Source organism: Delphinapterus leucas, chromosome 2 (assembly GCF_059928025.1).
Source record: "Delphinapterus leucas isolate spDelLeu-1000000601 "Yukka" chromosome 2, BTC_Dleu_Yukka2, whole genome shotgun sequence".
Classification (NCBI taxonomy): domain Eukaryota; kingdom Metazoa; phylum Chordata; class Mammalia; order Artiodactyla; family Monodontidae; genus Delphinapterus; species Delphinapterus leucas.
Window position 1 is genome coordinate 89,125,317 of NC_143130.1, and position 25,712 is coordinate 89,151,028.

Below are 25,712 nucleotides of genomic sequence, written 5' to 3' on the forward strand. Positions count from 1 at the left end.
AGTACTAAGCACCTGTTACAGTAAAGAACAATGGACAAATTTATGAATCAAATGTTTTACTATGTCTGTTATAGTAAAATAATTTGGTTAAAATAATTTATGTTCTTGAGTAGTGTGAAATGAAGACATGTAGGAATTTCACGGAGAGTGTTTTAAAATGTAAACATCTAGCGTTTCAAAGCAGAAGCCACATTCAAATACTTTGTTGTACGGACATCTGTAATTCAGAAATACAGAAGTATTTTTGAGTCAGTCAGTGTTTTCATGGGTAAAACCTAAAATAAAAATAAATGTCCTTCATGATGAAAACATAAACTTAAATTGCCAAATATTTATGCTCAATCTTGATCTATCTCACAAACATATACATACAGTGTCGTAGAAGGAAATCAGTAGTGGACTGGGCATAAGGGACGTGGCTTCACATCTGGAATCTGCTCGTAATTACCCAGGTGATCTTCACAAGACATTCAGTCTCTCAGTTCCACAGCTGGTTGTCCGTCAGATGAAGAGATTGATCCATGATTCATAAATTGTTTATAGAACACTAATGTTCTGAAACATAGACTAAGATTTTCTCTGCTAATATTAAATTTATTTTTCTTATTTGCAGGAAAATAATAGGTAATGATTAGGATTTTTGGTCATTAAAATTGTCTAGAGATGACAAAACCAGCTGATTCTCCTATCCATACGCTTTCACCTAGTCTATCCCTTTGTGGTGTTTCTAGCCTATACACATGGCTTGATGAAATCAAGCATGCTTTAACACAGGGCTCTTAAGAAAAGAATAAAAGACCTATTTAGTGTGAACAAAGGAGGTAGTGGCACCATTGCATATCCCTTATTCTGTAATTTCTAGTCTTACATTTATGGTCCAAATGTTCTCCCTTGGGATGGATGTGCCTTTTGATAGATATTGTATTTATAATCTTTCTCAAATCATGACTTGATTTTTTTTCTAAGTCCCTATTTTCAGTGGCTTTTTCCAAGGAGAAATTAGTTGTTTAACCAAGATTCAAAGCCTCACTTGAGAACAAATAACATGTACACCTTAATGATTTGACCCCTTGACCTTTGTTCAGTCATTTTATAATGTTCCCTCTCCCTGTCTCAATGCTTGAGAACCACGCCACCTCCCTACAGGTCTATTACCTCCACAGCTCTATAAGTAGAAATGGAGCCTCAACTCTCATTGACCAATTTCTATTATTTTTAGCTCATTCAGATAAGAAGGTGTTTTGTTACTATTGGCTCATCTGATTTATCTTACCACAGAAAGATAAAACTATTAATATTTAAGAATCAAAAAATTAGCTTCAGGTCTCACTATTCAGTACAAATTAACTGAATCTAAACATGTTTAGTACAGCTTTTGCTTCAGTTTCTTCCAATGTCATACAATGATATTCCTTCAGAAATTTTCCCAACACCATTTGACACTTGATCTCTTTTTCCCCTAATCTCCTGAAGGTGAGATATTCACAGAAAACTTTTAAAAGTTCCTCTTACTTACCTTGTTCAACTTTTAAATTTTGATTATTAGTGTGATTTTATATACCACAATTATAATATGTGATTTTTCTGGTAGTAAAAATGTTCATGGTTTATTCAGTAAAATTAAATATATCAGTATATTAAAGCATTCTTCCCTCTCCTCTTCTCCCCTACCCAAAAAAAACTTATGGAGTTCTTCAAAGAATACCATCCATACCAGCAGATTTTAGCACTACTGGATTAGGTGACTATATTAGTTTCCTATTGCTGGTGTAAAAATTATCACAAAGTTAGTGGCTTAAAACAGCAGAAATTCATTGTCTTACAGTTATATAGGTCAGAAGTCCAAAATGAGTCTTATAGGACTAAAATTAAGGTATCAACAGGGCTAGTTTCTTTAAGAGGCCCTAGGGGAGAAGCCATTCCTTGCCTCTTCTAGTTTCTGGTGTCTGCCAGCCTTCCAAAATAGTAGATAAAATATTTTAAATCTTTACTATAAAAATCTGGTATCTTCCTGTGTTTAGTCAGTCCCCAAGAGAAGCTTAGTAGTCAAGCGACTTTAAGTCTAATATAATACTGATAGTACCATCTATTTGTATGATACAAACATAAAATCGGATCATGATTTTACAATTGTGGTTATAATATATTAACTCACCTAAACAGGCTTCAGTTATTTAAAAACATGCTCTTTATTTTCACCACACACTCAAAGTGATAATTGTGTGACGTGATACAGGTGTTAGCTAATGCCATGGTGGTAATCATATTACAGTAAACAAATGTATCAACATGTTGTACACCTTAAACTCACATAGTATTACATGTCAAATATATTTCAATTAATATATATAATATGCTTTTTATTATAATGACCTGAAAGACAGTGTTCTTTTTCTGAAAGAGGGTATCAATAGCAAGGTTAAATGAAATAAATGTAGAATCATTAGAGTATCTTATCTTAATTGTAACTTCATCCTTTATCCAAATTAAATTTTTTTTCCCCAAAATGCTAACAAATAGCCAAATTGACTGACTTTATTTTCACCTCTTCTTTGTTCATATTCCTCAGTTAGAAATACAAAGAAGTACTAAATGGCCAAAAGCAAGCTATAAGAAAAAAGGGACACGTATATTTCACAAATTTAGTAATTTCTTTGATAGTTGAGATATGTTATATGAAATATGGAATTATTTTAATATGACTCTGTTTTTGGTAGGTGTATCCTGATTGTTTGGCACAAGCTATCTGTGCAACATTCCAGGAAGCATTTCCAAAATCCACTGATTTCTTTAATGATGAATTTAAAGAAGATCTAGGGAATAACATTTTTCTCTGGTTGTCAGGTACGAATGTCATTAAGTATTGATCATTATTGTGGAACCTAAAACTTTTGAATTGCAGTGTTTTGTTTACTCCACTCAAAAAAATTTGTAGTTCTTTGCCTTACAAAACATAGCATATTGATGTCTGTGTTTCAAAATAATAATGATTATTTATTTTATTCTGAAAATTCTGTTATACTAAAATTAATCAGTTGTTTACTTTAGAAAGCCAAATAATTTTACAGGCAGTGGAATTATTGTAGAAACCCAAATTGCCACAGAAAGAAAACCATACCATAGATATTTTATATTTGTAAGAGAAATATTTTAAGCTGCTTTTGGAACACTGCTGGCATTTTTATAGCAAATAATATTGGGTAAATTCTAGAGCTAATTGAGTTCCTTGTAGAACATAAAATCATTAAGGAAAACTTATTTTTTGAATCATGGTGTGTGTGTGTGTGTGTGTGTGTGTGTGTGTGTGTGTGTGTGTGTGTAGGTAGGAGTGGTAGGACTCAAAGGCGAAGGGAAGTAAGATTCCATCCTAGAGTACTTAGCTAGAGATTTAGGCACTTGGGTTTAAAAGTAGGTATTGTTTCATATTCCTGGAAATACCTCCCCAATATTGTTTCCTAAGACTACTATACCATTATGGACTACCAGAAGCTATTGACTGTTTTCAAGTCCTTCTTATAAATCTGTCCAAATTTTGACTAATTTTTTAAAACTGTTTTGTGTCTATTCTTAGTAACCAAACCATTTCTTTAAGAAAATGTTTCATATTTTAAGGAGGGAGTCCTTGGGAGGTACATGCTAGAAAACAACCCTGAGAACCACCCACCTCCATCAATACACATAGGACAGGAGTCTCCTAATTATAGAGAAAAATCCAACTAATTCAAATATAAGAAGCAAAAAGAAAATGAGCACAGCATTCATACAAAAATACTATAAGAAAAAAAATGTGAAGAACAGAACAACTTTCCTACAGACCTGTTGTAGAATGAATTGTGTCCCCCGAAAATTCATATAGACTTCTGTATGAAATTTTATAAGTCACTGTCCTAGTTAATGCTTTTATTCAAGTTAGTTTTGTCATTGATTGTCTCGGGTTTTCTATGCATATCATCTGCAAATATAGTTTTCATATTTCTTTTGTAATTCTTATGCTTTTAACTAGTTTCTATTATGTACTTAAAGAAGAATGTATATAACATATTTAGATGAGCGATAGCAATGAGCTAGGAGATGTATAAGGAAAGGTTTTAAAGTCTTCTGGTAAATCCAGTGGGGGGTGTCTACTTTACGCTCTTCCTATGGGTCTTCAAAGCATTCCACATGCAAACTGCCTGAAGTAAAGGCAAGAACACTAATATAAATACCTTATCCTATTTAAATATCAGAATGGATAGTTTTAACTGAAGTAAACAAAAATGTTCTTGTTCAGGAAGTTTTATAGGCTATGACTGGTAGAATTAATCTGAAGGTTGAAAATTCAGCAATTTCTATTATTCTATTTTCCAGTTTACTAATTCTTTCTTCTGTCCCCTCCATTCTGCTGTTAAGCTCATTCTTGATTTTTTTAAAAATTTGGTTATTGTACATTTCAGTTATAAAAGTTACATTTGGTTCTTTTTTATATCTTCTGTTTCTTCACTGAGACTTTGTTCTTTCATTTGTTTCAAGTGTGTTCATTATTGTTTAAGCATTTTTATTATAACTGCTTGAAAAATCCTTGTGATTCTAAAATCTGTGTCATCTAGATGCTGGCAATTGTCTTTTCTCATTCAAGTTGAATTTCCTAGTTTTTTATATGACAATTAAAACCTGGACATTTTGGGTGTTGTAAGACTGAATCTTATCTAAATTTTGTGTTTCAACAGGCCTCCTCTGACACTGCTCTAGTTGGGGGAGAAGGGCATTGTCAGGTGGGGAATGAAAGCCCAGGTTACCCACTTGGTCTCTTTTGACATAGTGGTGCGAGGAGGGTTTGTTACAGCTCCCAGCAGACCTCTACTGATACCACCCTGGCTTTTAGGGGCAGGGATGCCTTGTTACTGCTCCCCAAGTGGCTTCCACTGACACTATAAGGGGGAGGGTAGCCTTGTTATATCTGGGCAGTGGTCACAGTCTCCACTAGGCCTCCTCTGACACCACTTTCCATAGGGAGAGGAAAGTGCACCTCATTCCAGTCCTGTGGGAATAAAAGTCTTCTGTCTCTGCTCTGCCTCCCCTGATACTACCCTAGTGAGAGTGGAAGCTGAGGCTCTCCAACCACCCTTTTCTGGCGGTGGGTTTGGAGCAGCAGATTTTCCTGTTGTGTTTGGCTGGAGTAAGCAGTTATTGTCTAAAAGTTTTCTGTCCTACTAGGCAGCCCTTTTCCTGGTCCTTTGGCTAGAGAGAGGAGGGTTTTCTTGAGACTTCTTTTATCTTTGCCTGTTACCATTTCTGGATTCTGGTTTCTCTAGCACCCAGAAATATGAGTCAAAAAGAAAACCCAAGGACTTCACTGTTGTGTTGTACCTTGGGTCCTGAGGTTCCTAGTTAGTCTGCCTTCTTGTCTCCACCTTCTAGAGTCTTCTAATGTGTGTTTATAAACACATCCACTGAAACTGGTGTTATTTCATATTGGGTTACCTGAGAATACCTTATGAGAAGGTAATATTCATCAGAGACTCAAAAGAAGTGAGAGAATGAACTATGTCGATATCTGGAATGGAAACTTTTTAGGTAGAAGGAACAGCATATGAAAAGGCCATGATGCAGGTAGAAGATTAGCATATTTGCAATACAGCAAGGAAGCCAATGTAGCTGAGGTAGAATGAGAAAGGAATTGAAAAGTAGAAAGATGAGGTCAGAGATATGTCTGTAGTTTAGGGCATCTCATAATTTATAGGCAGTTATAAGGACTCTTTCATTATGAGTGAAATGGAAAAGCACTAGATGATTTTGAGCAAATAGTACTTGTAACCTAAAATATGTTTATAAGGGATCACTGTAGCTTTTGGGAGAACAAGAGACCATAGAGGGGACAAGGGAGGAATCAGGAATGCAGTTGGAGATATTGCAGTAATAGAAATGAGACATGGTGATTGGTTAGAACAGGTTGGTTAAAGGATGAGGAGCTGGCAAGTTATATTAGATAAGTCTGCTGAGTCCATTGGACTTATTGATATATAGACGTTGAAAGTGGAACAAATAAAAGAGTCAGGGATGATGCCAAGAATTTTAGCCTGAGCAACTAGACAGCTACTGAAATGGTGAAGACTGTAAGAGAAGGTTGTGGTGGTAGGGTTTTATGGAATCGGGATTTAAGTTTGAGATGTAATATTTGTCAACATTTGCATTTTTTTATAACAAAATCTCAAATTTTTAGTGATTATTTTAAAATGTGACAAGGAGATGACTGTGCCCTAAATGGTGTCTACACTATAGGAGAATTACAAGAAAGAAATAGTAAACACTAAAAGCATTTGAAAGCAAAGGAAGAAAAAGTACGGTGATAATTAAGGTAATGTTCATAGCCTGACTCAAGAATATAAGTAGACATTGAAGGAACAGCAGAACTATGCTAGATGAATGGATGCTGGACTCAAACATGGGCAAGAATTTAGACATGACAAGTGGTCTCCATTTGTACCTATAGAAAGAGGGTTAAATCCACAGCAAAGTCAACAGCAAGCTGAGCAAGAGAAATCCACATTTTACATAAAAAATCCCACTTAAGCCTCAAAAATCCTTATTATAGCAATATGCTATTATTCGTTTACAAAAGGGAAAACCAAGGTTAAGAGAATTTGTCCACAGTTACTACTAAGTAACGAACCAGTATTTCAACTTAAGCCTGTCAGACTCCAGTGTCTGAACTCCTATGAGTAATGGAATATTGCCCCCTGAGGTGAATAAAATAAAAACACCGGTATTTAATTTATGAAAAACTGTTGCAGAGAAGGAAAAGGGAAATTTTTCTGAAGACTTAGAGGAAGCAAGCCCTCCCTAATCCTCCCAGTGTTTCCCAGCAACTACTTGGGCTTTATTATTCATATGCTAAAACACGTACTTGATTAACACCCTAGGATTCACAGAAGGTGGAATGATCTCAGTTTTATTATAAAACCATCTACACAGGCACAAAATTGATCTATCTTTAGTAAACTTCATTGCTCACTTCTAGTCTGAATACGGCTGTTTATGAATGCATATCCTTCCAACATAGGCTAGTCATCCCTGTTGAACACTTGTTTCAATACTTCTCTGTGGGCTACTTCACCTTAGTAGAAAACATTTCTGTAGCAAAAGGATCATCTATTGTTTCCTCGCCTATTAACTTCACATCAGGCAGAAAAAATGGTTTAAAGTGGAGGGTAGGTGTGGCTAAAATGGGAAACTCGAGGAATCCTTGTGATGGAACCGTTCCATATCCTGACTATATCATTGTCTATATCCTGGTTGTGATACCATATTATAGTTTTACAAGGTAAAACTATAAGTTTACAAGTTACCTTTGTGGGAAACTAAATAGAGGGTATGGGGATCTCTCTGTATTATTTCTTGCAAGTGCATGTAAATGTACACTTATCTCAAACAGAGTTAAAAAAATTCAAACCTGCATTTTCTTAAGATAAAAGGCAGCCATGCTGGTGGGAGTGTACAATCAATATCTAATAAAGCTGAACATATGCGAGTTTGGACCAGCATATCTATGACTCCCAGGTACATAACCTACAGAAATGTACATATTTCTGTACACCAAAAGCACAAAATGTTCTTAGCAGCACTATTTATATAATAATCAAAACAAACTGTCCAAATGCCCATCAATAATATGAAATTTAGATAAACTGTGGAATATTCATATAATGAAATACTACCAGCAATGAGAATGAACACACTATAATTATATACAATAGTATGAACAAATCACAGAAACAAGGTTGAGGGGGGAAAAATGCCCAGACACAAAAGAGTAGATCCTGTATGAGTCCACTGATACAAAGTTCAGAATCTGGCAAAACTAAGCTATAATTTTAGAAGTAAAGATAATGTTTATTCTTGGGAATTGGTCCTGGCTAGAAAGGAGGGCACCTGGAATGCTGAATATTTTGTTTCTGGGGGCTGGTAACATGGACACCATATATTAAATTTGTGAAGATTCATTGAACTGTACATGATTGTTCATTTTAATTTTTATTCATTGATAAAAATTTAAGTTGAAAACAAAGGCGGTAGTGGTAGCTGCACTAGAGCCTCTATGGTTTATTTAATCATGAATATGTACAGATTTCTCTTGCAATGCATTTCTCACGTTGCATACCTATCAAGAGTCACATGTTTTCTGAGTCTATGCTCATAAACGACCTTTTCAACTTTTAGTAAGATTTTATCTCTCAGTTGTGATTATTTTGTATTGGCTAGAGCACTTGTTGAAAGAATTTTATAAGACATGTTTTTCTTATTTCTTTGTTGAGGAGATGTTTATAGCATAGATCTAAAATACTTGATTCAATTTCTCCTCCTTAATAAAAAAAATTCCTTTTTATTAGGATGAAGTAATCACTTTATTAGGTTATTTACATTATATTCAGTTTGATTTCTTACATTGTCATTTGGCTTTCATTTTTGGTTCGTTTTTCACAAACAAAATTTTTGTTACCAGAGCTCCTTATACACAATTCTTAGAGCACCAGAGACTGTATTAGTTTCCTATTGCTACTATAGCAAATTACTACTGAGTTTAAAACAACATAAATGTGTTATAGTTCTGGAAACCAGAAGTCCAAAATGAGTTTCACTAGGCTAAAATGAAGACGTTTGGCAGGGCTGTGTTCTTCTAGAGGTTCTAGGGGAGAATCTGTTTCTTTGCAACTTTTCTGAAGCTGTTTCCATTCTTTGCCTCATGGCCCTCTTTCATTATCAAAGCCAGCAATGGATAGTCAGTCTTTCTCATATTGCATCACTCTGATACTGACTCCTCTACCTTCCTTTTCCATATTTAAGGACCCTTCTGATTACATTGGGCTCACCTGGACAAGCCCACATACCCTATTTTAAGGTTAGCCAATTTACAAACTTAATTCCATCTGCTCCCTTCATTCCCCTTTGCCATGTAACATAATTTAGGATATGGAAGACTTTGGAGGCTACTTCTCTACAGACACATTAAGATTTTGTATGATTGGCTAGATTTTGGCACAAGCCTTATGACTGAATCCCACATGGAAGCCTTACAATGAGCAAGATTAAAATTTGTGCCATGACTCCTGGCTTCTGCTTAGGATGTAGAAAACTAAAATGATATTACTTCTACCCTTCCACCAAAAAACACTGGACTGTCTGGAAATTCAAAACTTTCCTTGAACCCATCAGAGAGCAGTCAACCCCAAATCTAAAGAAAGGGGCCTCCAAGGAGAGACCAGATGCAAGCACTTGCTCTTTGGGGGCAGATGCAGCCAGATACCATAAAAGCCAGTAAGAAGAATTCAACCAAAAAAAAATTTTTTTTTTGTCTGTGCCACGTGGTTTGCAGGATCTCAGTTCCCCGACCAGGGATTGAACCCCAGCCCCCTGAAGTGGAAGCATGGAGTCCCAACCGCTGGACCACCAGGGAATTCCCTTTGCCAAAATTTTTAATGAATTGCTTAAAGCTGAGTATGGTCTAGTGTGAGAATATAGAACCCTTAGTAGCTACCTAAAACAAGGGAGAAGTTGCCCTCTCTTGCAAGCTTCTCTCCACACATCTTACAAGAAATACTGAGGGTGGAATAACAGTCTTGAGAAAGCCTGGGGGAATGTAATAGAAGCACTGAAAAAAAGGCATAAAGCCTTGCCGGGATCCTTCTATCTCCTCTATGTTAACAACAACAAGCTTTAAGCCACAGCAGGAGGAGGGGGAAAGGTTGTGGGGAGGAAGAGCAGCAAATGTAGTTGCCCTTAGGGAAGAAGTGGAGACACAGCTCACCTGGGAAACAGAAAACTACCTCTACCCCAGAGGCCAGGAATACATACTGGGCCAAGAACAAGTTTGCTACAGCTGGGGCAAGGCTGGATTACTGAGAAGACCCTATCCCAAGACCCAGGAACAAAACCCAACGCTGATGCTGATTCAGAACAGAGAATACCTACCACTACCAGGCTAACAAACATCAACTGACAGGTAACAGCAGTCTACTGCTGGGAGAGGGGCACAAGTGTGGAAAAGACCATTTCTGAGAAGACACAAAAGATCTAAAACTGAGAGTGGAGCAGATGCTGATGTGGAAGTAAACTAACAGAAAACAAAAACCTCTGGCAAGGCAGTTTACATCGTAAGAGGAATTTGAAGCATGTAGAGCACTAAAGGTAATCATAGTAACAACAAAACCCAAACACAGCCCAACTCTCAGTTCCCTTCCAGATTGACTTAATTACCCATGCTTAAGACCAAACAAAAAGCCCATTTCAAGGCCTGAAAACTATTTACCTCATCTTTCCTGCATTACACAATATGTCTGACTTTCAACAAAAATTATGAAGTCTACAAAAAAGCAATGGAAAAAATAAACACACTATCAAGAGACAAATCATCAGAACCAGTTTTAGATATGACACAGATATTAGAATATCAGACAGGAAATTTTAAGTAACTATGATTAATATAGTAAATGCTCTAGTGGAAAAGATGGATAGATAACATGTATGATCATATATGTAATTTGAGCAAGACATGGAAACTATAGGAAAGAAGACAACATAGGCCAATGGAACAAAATTGAGAGCCCAGAAATACACCCTCACAAACACAGTCAAGTAATATTTGACAAGGGAGCCAAGAATACTCAATGGGAAAAGGATAGTCTCTTCAATAAATGGTGTTGGGAAAACTGGATCACACAGGTAGAATAATGAAATTGGACTCCTATCTTATGCCACTCACAAAAATTAACTTGAAATGGAGTAAAGAACTGAAACCATAAAACTCTTAAGAAGAAAACATAGTGGAAAACCTCCTTGACATATGTATTCACAACAATTTTTTGGATATGGTATCAAAAGCACAAGCAACAAAAGCAAAAATTAGTAAGTGGGACTACATCTAACTAAAGAGCTTCTGCATAGTAGAAAACAACAAAATGAAAAGACAACTTATGGAATATATTTGCAAATCATATCTGATAAGAGGTTAATATCCAAAAGATAAAAGGAACTCAGTTCAACAGCAAAAAGGAAACAATCTGATTTTAAAAATGGGCAGAGGAACCGAACAGACATTTTTCCAAAGAAGACATACAGATGTCCAACAGGTACATGAAAGGATGTTCAACATCACTAATCACCAGGGAAATGCTAGTAAAAACCGCAATGATATATCACCTCACACCTGTTAGAATGGCCATTATCAAAGCGACTACAAATAACAAGTGTTGGCAAGGATGTAGAGAAAAGAGAAGCCTTGTGCACTGTTGGTGGGAATGTAAATTGGTGCAGCTACTATGGAAAACAGTATGGAAGCCCCTCAAAAAATTGAAAATCGAACTCCCGTGTGATTCAGCAATCCCACTTCTAGCAGGTAGACTGAATCTTTCCCCCGATCTCCTGCCAGGCTGTAGTGTGGAGTGAGGGGCACTGGGCACTTGCCCCTTCAAATTGGGAAGTGTGACGAGGTGGCAGCCATCAGTGCATGTCTCTCTCTGCTCTGATTGTTGGCAAGCCAGCACACGCGCACTCCTTACAATTAGAGTCTAGGCTTCTCCAGCTCTTCTGTCTCAGTGGATTTCCCAACAGGCATGGGGGCTCCCCAGGGCAAGGGTCCACCTGTGTGGACCTTTCTCTTCCTTACAGACCCCTCCAGGGGTGCTGGTCCCAACCCGATGCCTTTTCCCCCGCAAGTCTACCCAGTTACATGGAGATCTTCCTTGCAGTTTTGGTTTTATAGGAGATATTCTGCCGGTTTCCAAATAGTTTTCTTTGAGTAATCTGCCACATGTAGATGGGTTTTTTTGTTTGTTTGTTTTGTTTTTTGTTTTTTTGCGGTACGCGGGCCTCTCACTGCTGTGGCCTCTCCCGCTGCGGAGCACAGGCTCCAGACGCGCAGGCTCAGTGGCCATGGCCCACGGGCCCAGCCTCTCCGCGGCATGAACCCGTGTCCCCTGCATCGGCAGGCAGACTCTCAACCACTGCGCCACCAGGGAAGCCCCTAGATGTATTTTTGATGTGTTTGTGAGAGCAAGTGAGCTCCATGTCTTCCTACTCTGACATCGATCCCCCCTCAATAAAAAAAAAACTGTCTTTTAATCTCCTGATCTGTTAGCCTTACTATACCCCAGATTTTCCACAAATACACTACATATTTTAAAACATAGACAGTCTATTGAGGAACATTCAAACGAATCACACTTCAGGCTTCTGAATACTTTACCTAGTGGCAACTAATGTGAAATAGGCGATAACCAAATCTAAAAACACTTAGAAAATTCCAATTTGATACCAAAATATAGCAAATAATCCTCATTGAATACTCACTGCTGAGAAAATACTGGCTATGTTTATGAGTATATCAATGTATATTAATAATGATAATATTAGCTCATATTTCCCATTTACCGAACACATTAACATATACTGTCTCAACCATCAGAATAAACATATGGAGTATGCAAAGGAATTTATATTGTTCTCATTTTTATTGCTGAGGATATAAATGTTTAGTGTGGTTAAATCAATTATTCAACCCTATACAGTTTTTGGAACAAAAATGGAACTTTTTAAATGGAATTTATTTTTATTTCTTTTAGGGTACTATAATTGATTCATAAACATTATTTTAAAAATAATAGGAAATACAGATAGGGAAACTTTTAAAACAATAATCACCTATGCTGAGAGGAAATCATGTTAATGTTTAAGCTATAGTCACACATATGTATACGGTAAAATTGTCCTTCACATAAAAACATGTTATGATTGCCTTTATATGTTAACAAATACTTACAAGGTAACTTTTAATGGATACTTCATGATCCACTGTATGGATGTACTGTTGTTGGATATTTAGGTCCTTTCCAAGTTTTCACAATATTAATCTCCCCTTATGTCCATTTATGAACTTAGCTTATGTCTATGAGTCAGAAAAGTATATATCAAGCTTATCTCTTTTCTAATTCTCAGTCTTATATGATAAGACATTAACATTTCTATGTAGAGATTTCCTCTTTTGAAACTTGAAACTGACAATCCTCACAGGACTGTTGTGAGAATGAAATGTATAATGCTCCTAAAAAGGCTTTGACAAAAGATATTTTTAAACTCCTAATTTCTTTGGCTAAATATACATATTTGTATCAACAGGTTTAAAACCTAAAAAAGACTTTTGGACCCACTGGAAGCTGAACGAACTCTCCACAAAGACCATTCATGGTAGCAAGAAAACACCTTCAGAATCTATAAAGGACAGGATTGCAAGAAGTCAAGAACGCATATCAACTTGTAAGTAAATTTATTATATACTGCTGATTGAAATAGCCAAAATCAAGTGTATCATTATTTTTTTGTCAAAATTTTCTAATGATTTATTTTCTGGTGAGGGTCTTAAAATAACATTTGATTTATAGATGGGTATTATAGTAATTTGAATATTGCTTTATATTTTAGTTTTTCATTATAAAAATAGCATGTGCTTAAGTCCTTTTCTCATTTGCATGTTATTATGTTTTTATATTGATCTGCGGGAACTTCCCAGGTTTGTAAGAACACTACAAATATTCTTAATTTTTAGCTGTATTGCTCTCTGGTTAATAATGTGTTTTACCAATAGATGAGTTTAAAGTTTTTATTCAGTAAATTTAAATAATGTCTTTTGTAGTTTCAGTTTTGTGGCATGTTTGTCAGGACTTACTTACCTAATATTATGAAAAAAAGAATCTACCTGTTCTTTTTTTCTAGTACTTTTTTATTTCCATGTTTTATTCAACTCCTTAATCCACTTGGGGTTTATTTTGTTATAAAGGAAGGTAGTTGTAGTCCAGTATTTTGTTTTTTCCAAATGCTTACTTATTAAATGGTCCACTTACTACTTGAAATAGCAATTCACATGGATATATTTTTGTATTCTCTTCTACCTCCCAAATTCCTGTACCAGGACCAAACTTCTCAGTAACTCTACATTAATTAGCACTTTAAGGCAAGTTTATTTTTCTCTAATTTATACTATATTTCAATACTAAACATAGGTCTGGTGCTCAGGCCTCATTTCTGATCAATTAAATAAGAATCTGAGGCTCAGTATTTTTTAAAGCTACCCAGATGATTTCAATGTGCAGGCAGGCAAAGTTAAGAACCACTAGTGTAGAGGGAAATACCTTTTCATCGTACTTCTTGATATAGGCCAGGGCAAGGAGGGACTAACCTACTCAACCTACTCTTCTGAAAGCAGCTCGTCAGTTAATTTCTGATTCCAAAATTGTTTAATTAGTTAATTACTGCTCTTCTGATTAGTACTTTGATTCTTCTCCACTCTTATCCCCATAGATGTCATCCTGTCTGATTTCTATCTTTTAGTAGTTATGTGAAATTTCTTATTTGCTAATGTCACCCTGGTTTTTACAGAGCTTCATGCATATTTGTAATTTTGGATGGAAAGAGAGATAATCCACTGTCTTGACCCAATCTTATCTCTTTTTGTTTCTCAGTCTCACATGTGAATAACAACTTGGCTGAATATAAAATTAAGGAGGTTGGGGGAGCTTTCTTTTTTTTTCATTTTAAGTTACAGAAAAGTTTTGAGAATAGTATAAGGAACTCCCATATATCCTTTATCCACCAAATGTTTGAATTTATCCTATTTGTTTTATTGTTTTCTCTATCCCTTTTTTATATAAACATTTAAAGCTATAAATTTCTCTAATTCCTATTTCAGCTACATTCTGCAAATTTTGATATATTTTCGTTATCATTTAATTCAAAGTATTTTCTAATATCCAGTATAATTTCTGTTTTGACCTATGGGTTATTTAGAGATGTATTATTTAATTTTTAAATACTTAGGGCTTTTCTAGATACCTTAAAATTACTGATTTCTAGGGCTTCCCTGGTGGCGTAGTGGTTGAGAGTCCGCCTGCCGTTGCAGGGGACACGGGTTCGTGCCCCGGTCTGGGAGGATCCCACATGCCGCGGAGCGGCTGGGCCCGTGAGCCATGGCCGCTGGGCCTGCCTGCGCGTCCGGAGCCTGTGCTCCGCAACGGGAGAGCCCGCGGCAGTGAGAGGCCTGTGTACAGCAAAAAAAAAAAAAAATTACTGATTTCCAATTTTAAATATACTGTGGTCTGAGAATATACTCTACAGCCTTTTGAAGTGTATTGAGACTTGTTTTATGGTACAGTACATGGTCTATCTTGGTGAACATTCAATGTGCACGTGAGAAGAATGTGTATTCTGCAATTATTTTGTAAATCTCAATTAGATCAAGGTGGTTGATAGTGATATTCAGATCTTCAATATCAAGATTCAACAAACTACAGCCTGTGGACCAAATCTGGCCTGCAGCCTATTTTTTATACATCCTATGAGCTAAGAATGATTTTTACATTTTTAAGGGTTGTAAAAAAAAAAAAAAACAATAAAGAATATACCACAGAGGGACTTTCCTGGTGGCACAGTTGTTAAGAACCTGCCTGCCAATGCAGGGGACACGGGTTCAAGCCCTGGTCCTGGAAGATACCACATGCTGCGGAGCAACTAAGCCCAGGCGCCACAACTACTGAGCCTGCGCTCTAGAACCCGTGCTCCACAACAAAAGAAGCCACTGCAGTGAGAAGCCTGCTCACCGCAACAAAGAGTAGCCCCCGCTTGCCACAACCAGAGAAAGCCGGCTCACAGTAACAAAGACCCACCGCAGCCCAAAATAAATAAACTTAAAAATATATATATACCACAGAGATCACATGTGGCCCACAAAGCCTAAAATATTGGACTATCTGACCCTTAATAGAAAAAGCGTGCTAACTCTCGTTCTGTATCTTTATGATATTTAATTATTCTATTAATTACTGAGAAGGGGGTGTTAAAATCTCCCACTGCAATTGTGGAATTATCTATTTCTCCCCTTAATTCTGCTGATTTTTGCTTTATGCATTTTTAAGTTACTGGGCACATACACAATTATTATGTTTTCCCTTTAATCATTATGAAATATTTCTTCATATCTATGATAATTCTCCTAGGGGAATTATCTAATTATCTATGAGTTCTATTTTGTCAGATATTAATATAGCCACTTGAGCTTTCTTATGCTTGTGGTTTGCATAGTGTATCTTTTCCCATCATTTTACTTACAACCTCTTTGTTTTTTCATGTTTAAAGGTTGTCTTGCAAGCAACCTATAGTTGAATATTGGCTTTTTATTTAGTCTTACAATTTCTTCCTTTTGATTGGAGTGATTACTTCATTTACATTCAACGTAACTATTGACATGATTAGGATTGTTTTTACCATGTTCCTGTTTGTTTTCAGTTTTATCTCACCTGTTTTTGGTTCTTCAATTCCTCTTCCCTATCTTCATTTGGTTAAGCAAATATTTTTAGTATCCCATTTTAATTCTTCTACTGGCTGTGTGCCTGTACCTTCTTGAATTTTTTGCAATTGCCTTAGTGATTTCAAAATGCATCCTTAAATTATTAAAATACTACTTAAAGTTAATGTTGTCCTACTTTACTAAAAATGTAGGAACTTGGAGACGGATAGCTACACATACTCCCCTTTGTCCTTTGTGCTGTTGTTGTCATATATATTAGAAGATCTACATGAATAATGGCCTCACATTATACAGTGTTAGGATTTTTGCTTCAAATAACTACATGGTTTATTTCAGCTTTATTGAGGTCTAATTGATGTACAATAAACCACACACATTTAGAATATAAAATTTCACAATTGGACATATGTATAAGCTCATAAAACTGTCACAGCCCTCAAGATAGGAAACATATCCACCATTCCAGAAAGTTCCTCAGACTTTTTTGTAGTTCCTCCCTCTTTCTCAATCACCAGGCAATTACTCATGTGATTTTTGTCACTACAGGTTAGTTTGCATTTTCTAGACGTTTATGTAAATGGAATCATAGAGTATGTGCTATCTTTTGTCTGGCATTTTCTACTCTGCATAAGTATCTTGAGATTCATTCATCTTGATGTACGTATGAATAGTTTGTTCCCCTGTATTGCTGAGTAATAGTCCATGGTAAGGATATACAACAATTTGTTTATCCATTCACATGTTGGTAGACATTTGCATTGTTTCCAGTATTTAGCTATTATAAATAAAGCTGCTATGAATATTCATGTACAAGTCTCTGTGTAAACATAGGATTTCATTTATCTTTGGTAAGCATCTAGTAGTGGAAGGCTGAATAGTATGGTAAGTGTATTATAACATTTTAAGAAATTGCCAAATTTATCCAAAATTTTACATTCCTATCAGTATACAAGTTATAGTTACTCTACTTCCTCGCTAAGACTTTGTACAGTCTTTTTAATTTTAGCCATTCTTGTGGGTTATGTACTGGTATTTAGTTAGGTTTTATTTTAATTTCTCTAATGACTAATTATGATGAGCTCTTTTCATGTGCTTATTTGCCATCTGTATATCTTCTTTGCTGAAGTGTCTGTTTCAATCTTTTTGCTATTTTTATTGGGGTTGTTTGTCTTATTTAAATTGTTATAACAGTTCTTTATATATTCTAGACACAAATCCTTTAACAGGTATATATTTTACAAATATTCTTTTCTAGTCTGTAGTTGCCTTTTCATTTTATAATAGTGTCTTTTGAAAGGCAAAAGTTTATAATATGGTAAAATCAAATTTATCATTTTTTCCAATAGGGTATGTGCTTTTTTGTGTCACATTCAAGAATTTTTTTTGTGAACCCAATTTCACCAAGATTTTCTCCCATGTTTTCTTCTAGAAATTTTATAGTATATAATTTTATAGCTTAGAATTGTAGCTCCCATTATACACTTAGGTCTCTAATGCATTTTGAGTAATTTTTGAAAATTATGTGAAGTAAGCAGTGAGGATCATTTCTTTGCATATTATTCTAGCACCATATGTTGAAAAGATTATCCTTTGCCCATTGAATTATCTTGGAACCTTTGTCAAAAAAACATTTGATCATATGTGTATTGCTCTATGCATGTACTCTGAATTCTGTTTCACTAATGCCAATACCAAACTACCTTGATAATCGTAATTTTATAACATGTCTTGGAGTCAGGTACTATAAGTCCTCCAACTTTGTTCTTCTTTTAAAAAATTATTTTGGCTATCTAGATTCTTTTCATTTCTATATAATTTTTTAACTGCTTATCAGTATTTAAAGTATATACTCTGGAATTTTCATTGGAATTAGGTTGAATCTATCAACTTAAGAAGTATTGGCATCTTAACAATATTGATATTCCAATCCATGAACATAGAATATTTCCACATTTATTTAGGACTGCTTTCTATCTCAGCAATATTTTCTAGTTTTTTCTTTATAGATGCTGCACATATCTCTCAAATAATATTGCATATGGTGTTTTTAATTTCAATTCCTGATTGTTCACTGGTAATATATAAAAAATACTATAGAAAAATACTTTTGTGTTGATCTTAATATCCTACAATCTTACTAAACTTGCTTATTAGTTCTAGTAGCCTTTTTAGATTTCTTAGTATTTTTTCTTCATGGATACTCATGTCATCTGAGAATAAAGAGCATTTTACTTTATTTTCAGTCTATATGCCTTTTATTTATTTTACTTGCCTATGGCTAGGATCTTTAAGAAGATGTTGACTAAAAGTGGTGAGAGTAGACATGCGTGCCTCATTCCTGATCTTAGAGGGAAAATGTTAGGTTACTTACCTTTAAATAGATTTTGGCTGAAGGCTTTTATAGATATCTTTTATCAGGTTGAGGTAGTTTCATTCCCTTCCTAGTTTGCTGAGAGGTTTTTGTTGTTGTTTGTTTTTTAACAAATAGATGTAGGATTTTAGCATTTGTTGAGATGAACATATTGTTTTTCTATTTTAGTCTTTTAATACAGTGAATTACATTGATTGATTTTTCAAGTGTTACCTAACCTTGCATTCCTGGGAAAAATCCCATTTGGCAATTGTGTATTAAACTTTTCATGTATACTACTGAATTCAGTTTGCTAGAATTTTGTTTTCTTTTCCTGTACTGTCCTGTCACATTTTAGTAATAAGTGTAATGTTCACCCCTCTTCTCTTTTCTAAGGGTTAGTGTAAGCTTGGTATTTGTTCTTCTTTACGTATTTGGTAGAATTCACCAATGAAGCCATCTGGGCCTAGAAATTCCTCTGTGGTAAGGTTTTTGACTAAAAATTCATTTCTCTAATAGATATAGTGCTATTCAAATGATCAGTTCCTTCTTGAGTAAACTGTAGTTTTCTGTAAATTTTTATTTTATTCCATTAAATATTTTTGAGTTTTATCTGAGATGTTATCTAGTTATTCAGAAATATTTTGGTCTACTTGGGGCTTTATTTTAAACTTCATTAGGTGGAGCCAGAGAACTCTTTTGTTTAGGCCTTAACATGCTTCCCCTACTGAGGCAGTACCCTTCTTAGTATTCTACCCCATGCTCTGTGTGTAACATATTTCCCATCTGGCTGTCTGGAACATGAGCTTTCTGTGAGCCCCAAGCATTGTTCTGCCCGCTCCTTCCTGTGTTTTTTTTTTTTTTTTTAAACCAACCTCAGGCAAAAGTTCAAGGATAACCTTCTGAAGAGCTCCAAAATGCTCTCTGTGTGCATCTGTCTCCTCTATATTATGCTGACCTGTGAATTTTAGCTTGCCTTGACCTTCCTGAATGCTAAATTTTATTTTTCAACTCAGTTATGCTTGGATTCCCACCACTACACTGTGGCCTCAAAATTTCTTTTTTAGAGACAATAAGATGAGACAACTGAAGGGTTCCCCTCATTAGGTTTTTTTCTTTTGGCTGGATCGGGGGTGATTACTGTCCTGTGCTGCCTGTTGTCCAACACATGAAAACCGTTGTTTCATATATTTTCTCCAATTTTTTACTTGTTTAAGAAAGAAGAGCAATCCAGTTCCTGTTACTCCATCATAGCAAGAAGTAGAAGTGATTATATGTATTTTAAAAGATTAAGAGAAGACTTAAAAGTAGTCTTCTAGGGCTTCCCTGGTGGCGCAGTGGTTGAGAGTCCGCCTGCCGATGCAGGGGACACGGGTTCGTGCCCCAGTCCAGGAAGATCCCACATGCCGTGGAGCGGCTGCGCCCGTGAGCCATAGCCACTGGGCCTGCACGTCTGGAGCCTGTGCTCCGCAACGGGAGAGGCCACAACAGTGAGAGGCCCACATACCGCAAAAAAAAAAAAAAAAAAAAAGGGAAAAAAAGTAGTCTTCTATATTTATTCACATATTTGCCATTCCTGGATCTTCATTCCCTCCTATAAATTTGAGTTTCCATCTGGTGTCATTTCCCTTCAGCTTGGAAAAAAACTACCTTTTGGCAGTTCTTATAGTTCAGTTCTGCCAGTAATAAAGTTTCTCAAGTTTATTTATCTAAAAATAATGTTCATTTTGCCTTCATTTTTGAAGGATATTTTTGCTGGATTTAGAATTCTAGGTTCACTTTTCTTTTGCCTTTCAGCAAGATATTTTTCCATTGGGTTCTGGTTTGGTATTGTTTCTTTTTTTTTTTTAATCCACTCTTATTTATATTCTTTTTCCATATAGGACATTACAGAGTATTGAGTAGAGTTCCCTGTGCTATACAACAGGTTATTATTAGTTATCTATTCTATATATAGTAATGTGTACATGTCAATTCCAATCTCCCAATTTATCCCTCTCCTACCTTTCCCCCTTGGTAAACATAAGTTTCTTTTCTACATCTGTGACTCTACTTCTGTTTTGTAAACAGGTTCATTTGTACCATATTTTTTAGATTCCACATATAAGCAACATCATATGATATTTGTTTTTCTCTGTCTGACTTACCTCACTCGTTATGACAATCTCTAGGTCCATCCATATCACTGCAAATGACATTATTTCGTTCTTTTTTATGGCTGTGTAATATTTCATTGTATACATGTACCACATCTTCTTTATCCATTCTTTGGTTGATGGACTTTTAGGTTGCATCCATGTCCTGGCTATTGTAAATAGTGCTGCAATGACCTTGGGGTGCAGGTATCATTTCGAATTATGATTTTCTCTGTATATGTGCCCAGGAGTGGGATTGCTAGATCATATGGTAGCCTTATTTTTAGTTTTTTTAAGGAACCTCCATACCGTTCTCCATAGTGGCTGTACCAATTTACCTTCCCACCAACAGTGTATGAGGGTTCCCTTTTCTCCACACCCTCTCCAGCATTTATGGTTTGTAGATTTTTTGATGATGGCCCTTCTGACCAGTGAGGTGATACCTTATTGTCGTTTTGATTTGAATTTCTCTAATTTAGTGATGTTGAGCATCTTTTCATGTGCTTCTTGGCCGTCTATATATCTACTTTGGAGAAATGTCTATTTAGATATTCTGCCCATTTTTTGATTGGGTTTTTTTTTGTTTTTGGTATTGAGCTGCATGAGCTGTTTGTATAGTTTGGAGATAAATCCCTTATCAGTTGCTACATTTGCAAATATGTTCTCATTCTGTAGGTCGTCTTTTTGTTTTGTTTATGGTTCCCTTTGCTGTGCCAAAGCTTTTAAGTTTAATTAGGTTCCATTTATTTTTGCTTTTATTTTCTTTACTCTAGGAGGTAGATTGAAAAAGATCAAGCTGAGATTCATGTCAGAGAGTGTCCTGCCTATGTTTTCCTCTAAGAAGTTTATAGTATCTGGTCTTACATTTAGGTCTTTAATCCATTTTGAGTTTACTTTTGTATATAGTGTTAGAGAATGTTCTAATTTCATTCTTTTAATGTAGCTGTCCAGTATTCCCAGCACGACTTATTGAAGAGACTGTCCTTTCTCAATTGTGTATTCTTGCCTCCTTTATCATATATTAGGTGACCATAGGTGCATGGGTTTATCTCTGGACTTTCTATCCTGTTCCAATGATCTATATTTCTGTTTTTGTGCCAGTACCATACCATTTTGATGACTGTAGCTTTGTAGTATAGTCTGAAGTCAGGGAGCCTGATTCCTCTAGCTCTGTTTTTCTTTCTCAAGATTGCCTTGGCTATTCAGGGTGTTTTGTGTTTCCATACAAATTGTAAAATTTTTTGTTCTAATTCTGTGAAAAATGCTATTGGTAATTTGATAGGGATTGCATTGAACCTGTAGATTACTTTGGGTAGTATAGTCATTTTCACAATATTGATTCTTCCAATCCAAGAACATAGTATATCTTTTCATCTGTTTGTGTCATCTTTTATTTCTTTCATCAATATCTTATAGTTTTTTTGTTTTTTTTGCGGCACACAAGCCTCTCACTGTTGTGGCCTCTCCCATTGCGGAGCACAGGCTCCAGATGTGCAGGCTCAGTGGCCGTGGCTCACGGGCCTAGCCACTCCGCAGCATGTGGGATCCTCCCGGACCAGGGCATGAACCCGTGTCCCCTGCATTGGCAGGAGGACTCTCAACCACTGCGCCACCAGGGAAGCCCTCATCAATATCTTATAGTTTTTGGAGTACAAATCTTTTGCCTCCTTAGGTAGGTTTATTCCTAGGTATTTTATTCTTTTTGATGCAATGGTAAATGGGACAGTTTTCTTAATTTCTCTTTCTTATCTTTCACTGTTAATGTATAGGAATGCAAGAGATTTCTGTGTATTAATTTTGTATCCTGCAACTTTACCAAATTCATTGATGAGCTCTAGTTTTCTGGTAGCATCTTTAGGATTTTCTATGTGTAGTATCATATCATCTGTAAACAGTGCTAGTTTTACTTCTTCTTTTCCAATTTGGATTCCTTTTATTTCTTTTTCTTCTCTGATTGCTGTGGGTAGGACTTCCAAAGCTATGTTGAATAAAAGTAGCAAGGGTGGACACCCTTGTCTTGTTCCTGATCTTAGAGGAAATGCTTTTAGTTTTTCACCATTGAGAATGATGTTTACTGTGGATTTGCCATATATGGCCTTTATTATGTTGAAGTATGTTCTCTCTATGTCCACTTTCTGGAGAGTTTTTATCATAAATGGGTGTTGAATTTTGTCAAATGCTTTTTCTGCATCTATTGAGATGATCATATGGTTTTTATTCTTCAGTTTGTTAGTGTAGTGTATCACATTGATTGATTTACATATGTTGAAGAATCTTTGCATCCCTGGGATAAATCCCCCTGATCATGGTATATGATTCTTTTAATATGTTGTTGGATTGGATTTGCTAGTATTTTGTTGAAGATTTTTCCTTCTATATTCATCAGTAATACTGGCCTGTAATGCTTTTGTGTGTGATATCTTTGTCTGGTTTTGGTATCAAGGTGATCGTGATCTTATAGAATGAGCTTTGGAGTGTTCCTTCCTCAGCAATTTTTTTGAATAGTTTGAGAAGGATAGATGTTAACTCTTCTCTAAATGTTTGATAGAATTTGCCTGTGAATCCATCTGGTTCCAGACAGCTGTTTGTTGGAAGTTTTTAAATCACAGTTTCAATTTCAGTACTTGTGATTGATCTGTTCATATTTTCTATTTCTTCCTGGTACAGTCTTGGAAGATTGTACCTTTCTAAGAATTTGTCCATTTCTTCTACGTTGTCCATTTTATTGCCATATAGTTGCTTGTATTAGTCTCTTATGATCCTTTGTATGGTGTCAGTTGTAACTTCTTTTTCATTTCTAATTTTATTGATTTGAGTCCTCTTCCTTTTTTTCTTGATGAGAACCCTACAGGTTCCATTTTAGAAGGCTCAACTCCCCTCCAGTTTCTACCTGCTTTTAGTCATTCCCTGGTATCTTCAAGTGGTTAATGTCCTTTTTTTAAACACTTTCAAGAATTCATAACTTTTATCTATGGGAGAGTCAGACTGATGTAAATTAAATATTTAAATATTGAGTTTATTTTCCAATTTAAATATCAAATTGTCAAATCACATGTTCTTATAAAACTAGATACTACTTCATTATCTTCTGTTATTTAGTCTAGTAGAGAAGTCTAAGCCAGCCTATGTTTTCTTCCTTTACAGTTAATTTATAAAATTTAGTTTTTACTTTTACTTATTTAGATGTTTTCAAGATTTTTAAATTTGTCTTTAAATTTGGAAAATGTCACTAGAACATGTCTTGATGATTTTCATAAGTTTTCACAATGCCAAAATTTATTTAAAATTCTTGGATTTCCCTAAGCTCTGTGGTAGACCTAGTAAAGATCTTAGCCAAAGATTTCAAGTGAGACATAGAAACTTATATGGCCAGACTGAAGAGGAAGGGAAAGTGACACTGTTGCAGATATTTAAGGAAAAAGTTTCATTTCACCATTGGAGAGTATCCCCTGACATTGCGCAAATAAAATCTCCAGAGAAAGCCTTCATATCCTGTTTTCACGTGGTATGCTATGACATACTAAATGTTGTCTTGTTACCTCATAAAAAATGAAAATATATAGGGACCAATTTTTTAAAAATAGGATAAAGCCCACTACAAGCTACTCATTTGGCAAATATGTAAACTAAGAACAGTCTTTTATTAGGGAATGACAACTGAAAGGTCTTTGGAGGTGAGGCTGAAAGCAAAAAATCAAGTCCCTCGAAAGACCACGATTTTCAACATCATGTTTTAGCCAGTCATGGGCTTACCATTCTACCCAGTGCCCCTGGACTGTAGGACCTTGAGTAAGGGACTTCTCTTTGGATTCCCAAATAAACATCTCATTTCAGTGGAGCTTTTGCTTTTCTGAGTAAGTTTCTGCCAGTGTGGATGAGGATCTGTCAAGACCTCCTCATATAACTAAACTCCTCAAACTAAACTCCTCAAACTAAACTCCTATAGTTTAGTGGTAAACTATATTTATTATGAAAAACACTTTAAAATTTGGTCCCATTTCATGGACTTCAGATATAATACCAGTTTTTGTATTTTCTTTCTGGTGCTGATGCAGATTTTCCTATTTGTAAGTTTTGTAGTTGTTTTACTTAGAGTTGAGAGATAGATCAAAGTTGTTATGTTTATCCCAATTCTTTACATGGGGTTTCCTTTTGGATTTGTTTTTATTATTATATTTTATTTAAACATGCAGGAAAGTATAGAAAATATTTCCCACACATAACAAATATTTGCATTTTGCCATATTTGCTTTTCAAGCCTTTTATTTACATATCTTTTGTACCATTCCTAAATCTGTCCCTTCCTCCCCAGAGGTAATGATTATATGGGTATTTGTAGGCATTCTTCCTTTCTATAATATATAACATTGTTTCTTATGTTCTTTACATAAATAATATATATGAAACTGTTTCAATATTTCAATATTTAACCATAATCAACATTCAAAAATTAAAAATAATCAACAGATATTGACCAATATTTTTGGCCACCAAGAGAATACAGTTATGTTAGTCCATAGTTTATATAGAGGCAATCAAAAATGTTTTTCTCTTATTAGAGGAAGTACTGCTTATGAGCTTTTAATTACTTTTGTTCCAAATATTATTTATATGTTGCTTCATGATAGTCCTGGTTTTTTCAGAAGTTATTATTTTTGCAGTATCCATTTTATGCAATCTAAAATAAAGTATTACTCTGGGTGGTGAATTACCATGCTTTAAAGAGGTTTTATACTGTATTTCTAATGAAATGATCATTTTAATTTGGAAAAACATAAAAATTATATTTGTTTCAAACACACTTGATTTTCATATTAATGGAAAGTCTTTATAAAATGCATCATATATTTTATTTACCCATAAATATTTGAAAAGTACTTTTTATATTACATTCTAAAAC

At 35.2% G+C, this 25,712-nt stretch overlaps 1 protein-coding gene across 1 annotated transcript in view; it reads left to right on the forward strand.

Moving 5' to 3' along the window:
• The window catches only part of FAM227B (family with sequence similarity 227 member B), a 276,474-nt gene that overhangs the window by 59,061 nt on the left and 191,701 nt on the right, over positions 1–25,712 (forward strand). Inside the window, exons 9-10 of the mRNA XM_089907263.1 lie at positions 2,718–2,844; positions 13,147–13,284. Coding sequence (XP_089763389.1) covers positions 2,718–2,844; positions 13,147–13,284 — 265 coding nt within the window. The remainder of the gene's footprint in view (positions 1–2,717; positions 2,845–13,146; positions 13,285–25,712) is intronic.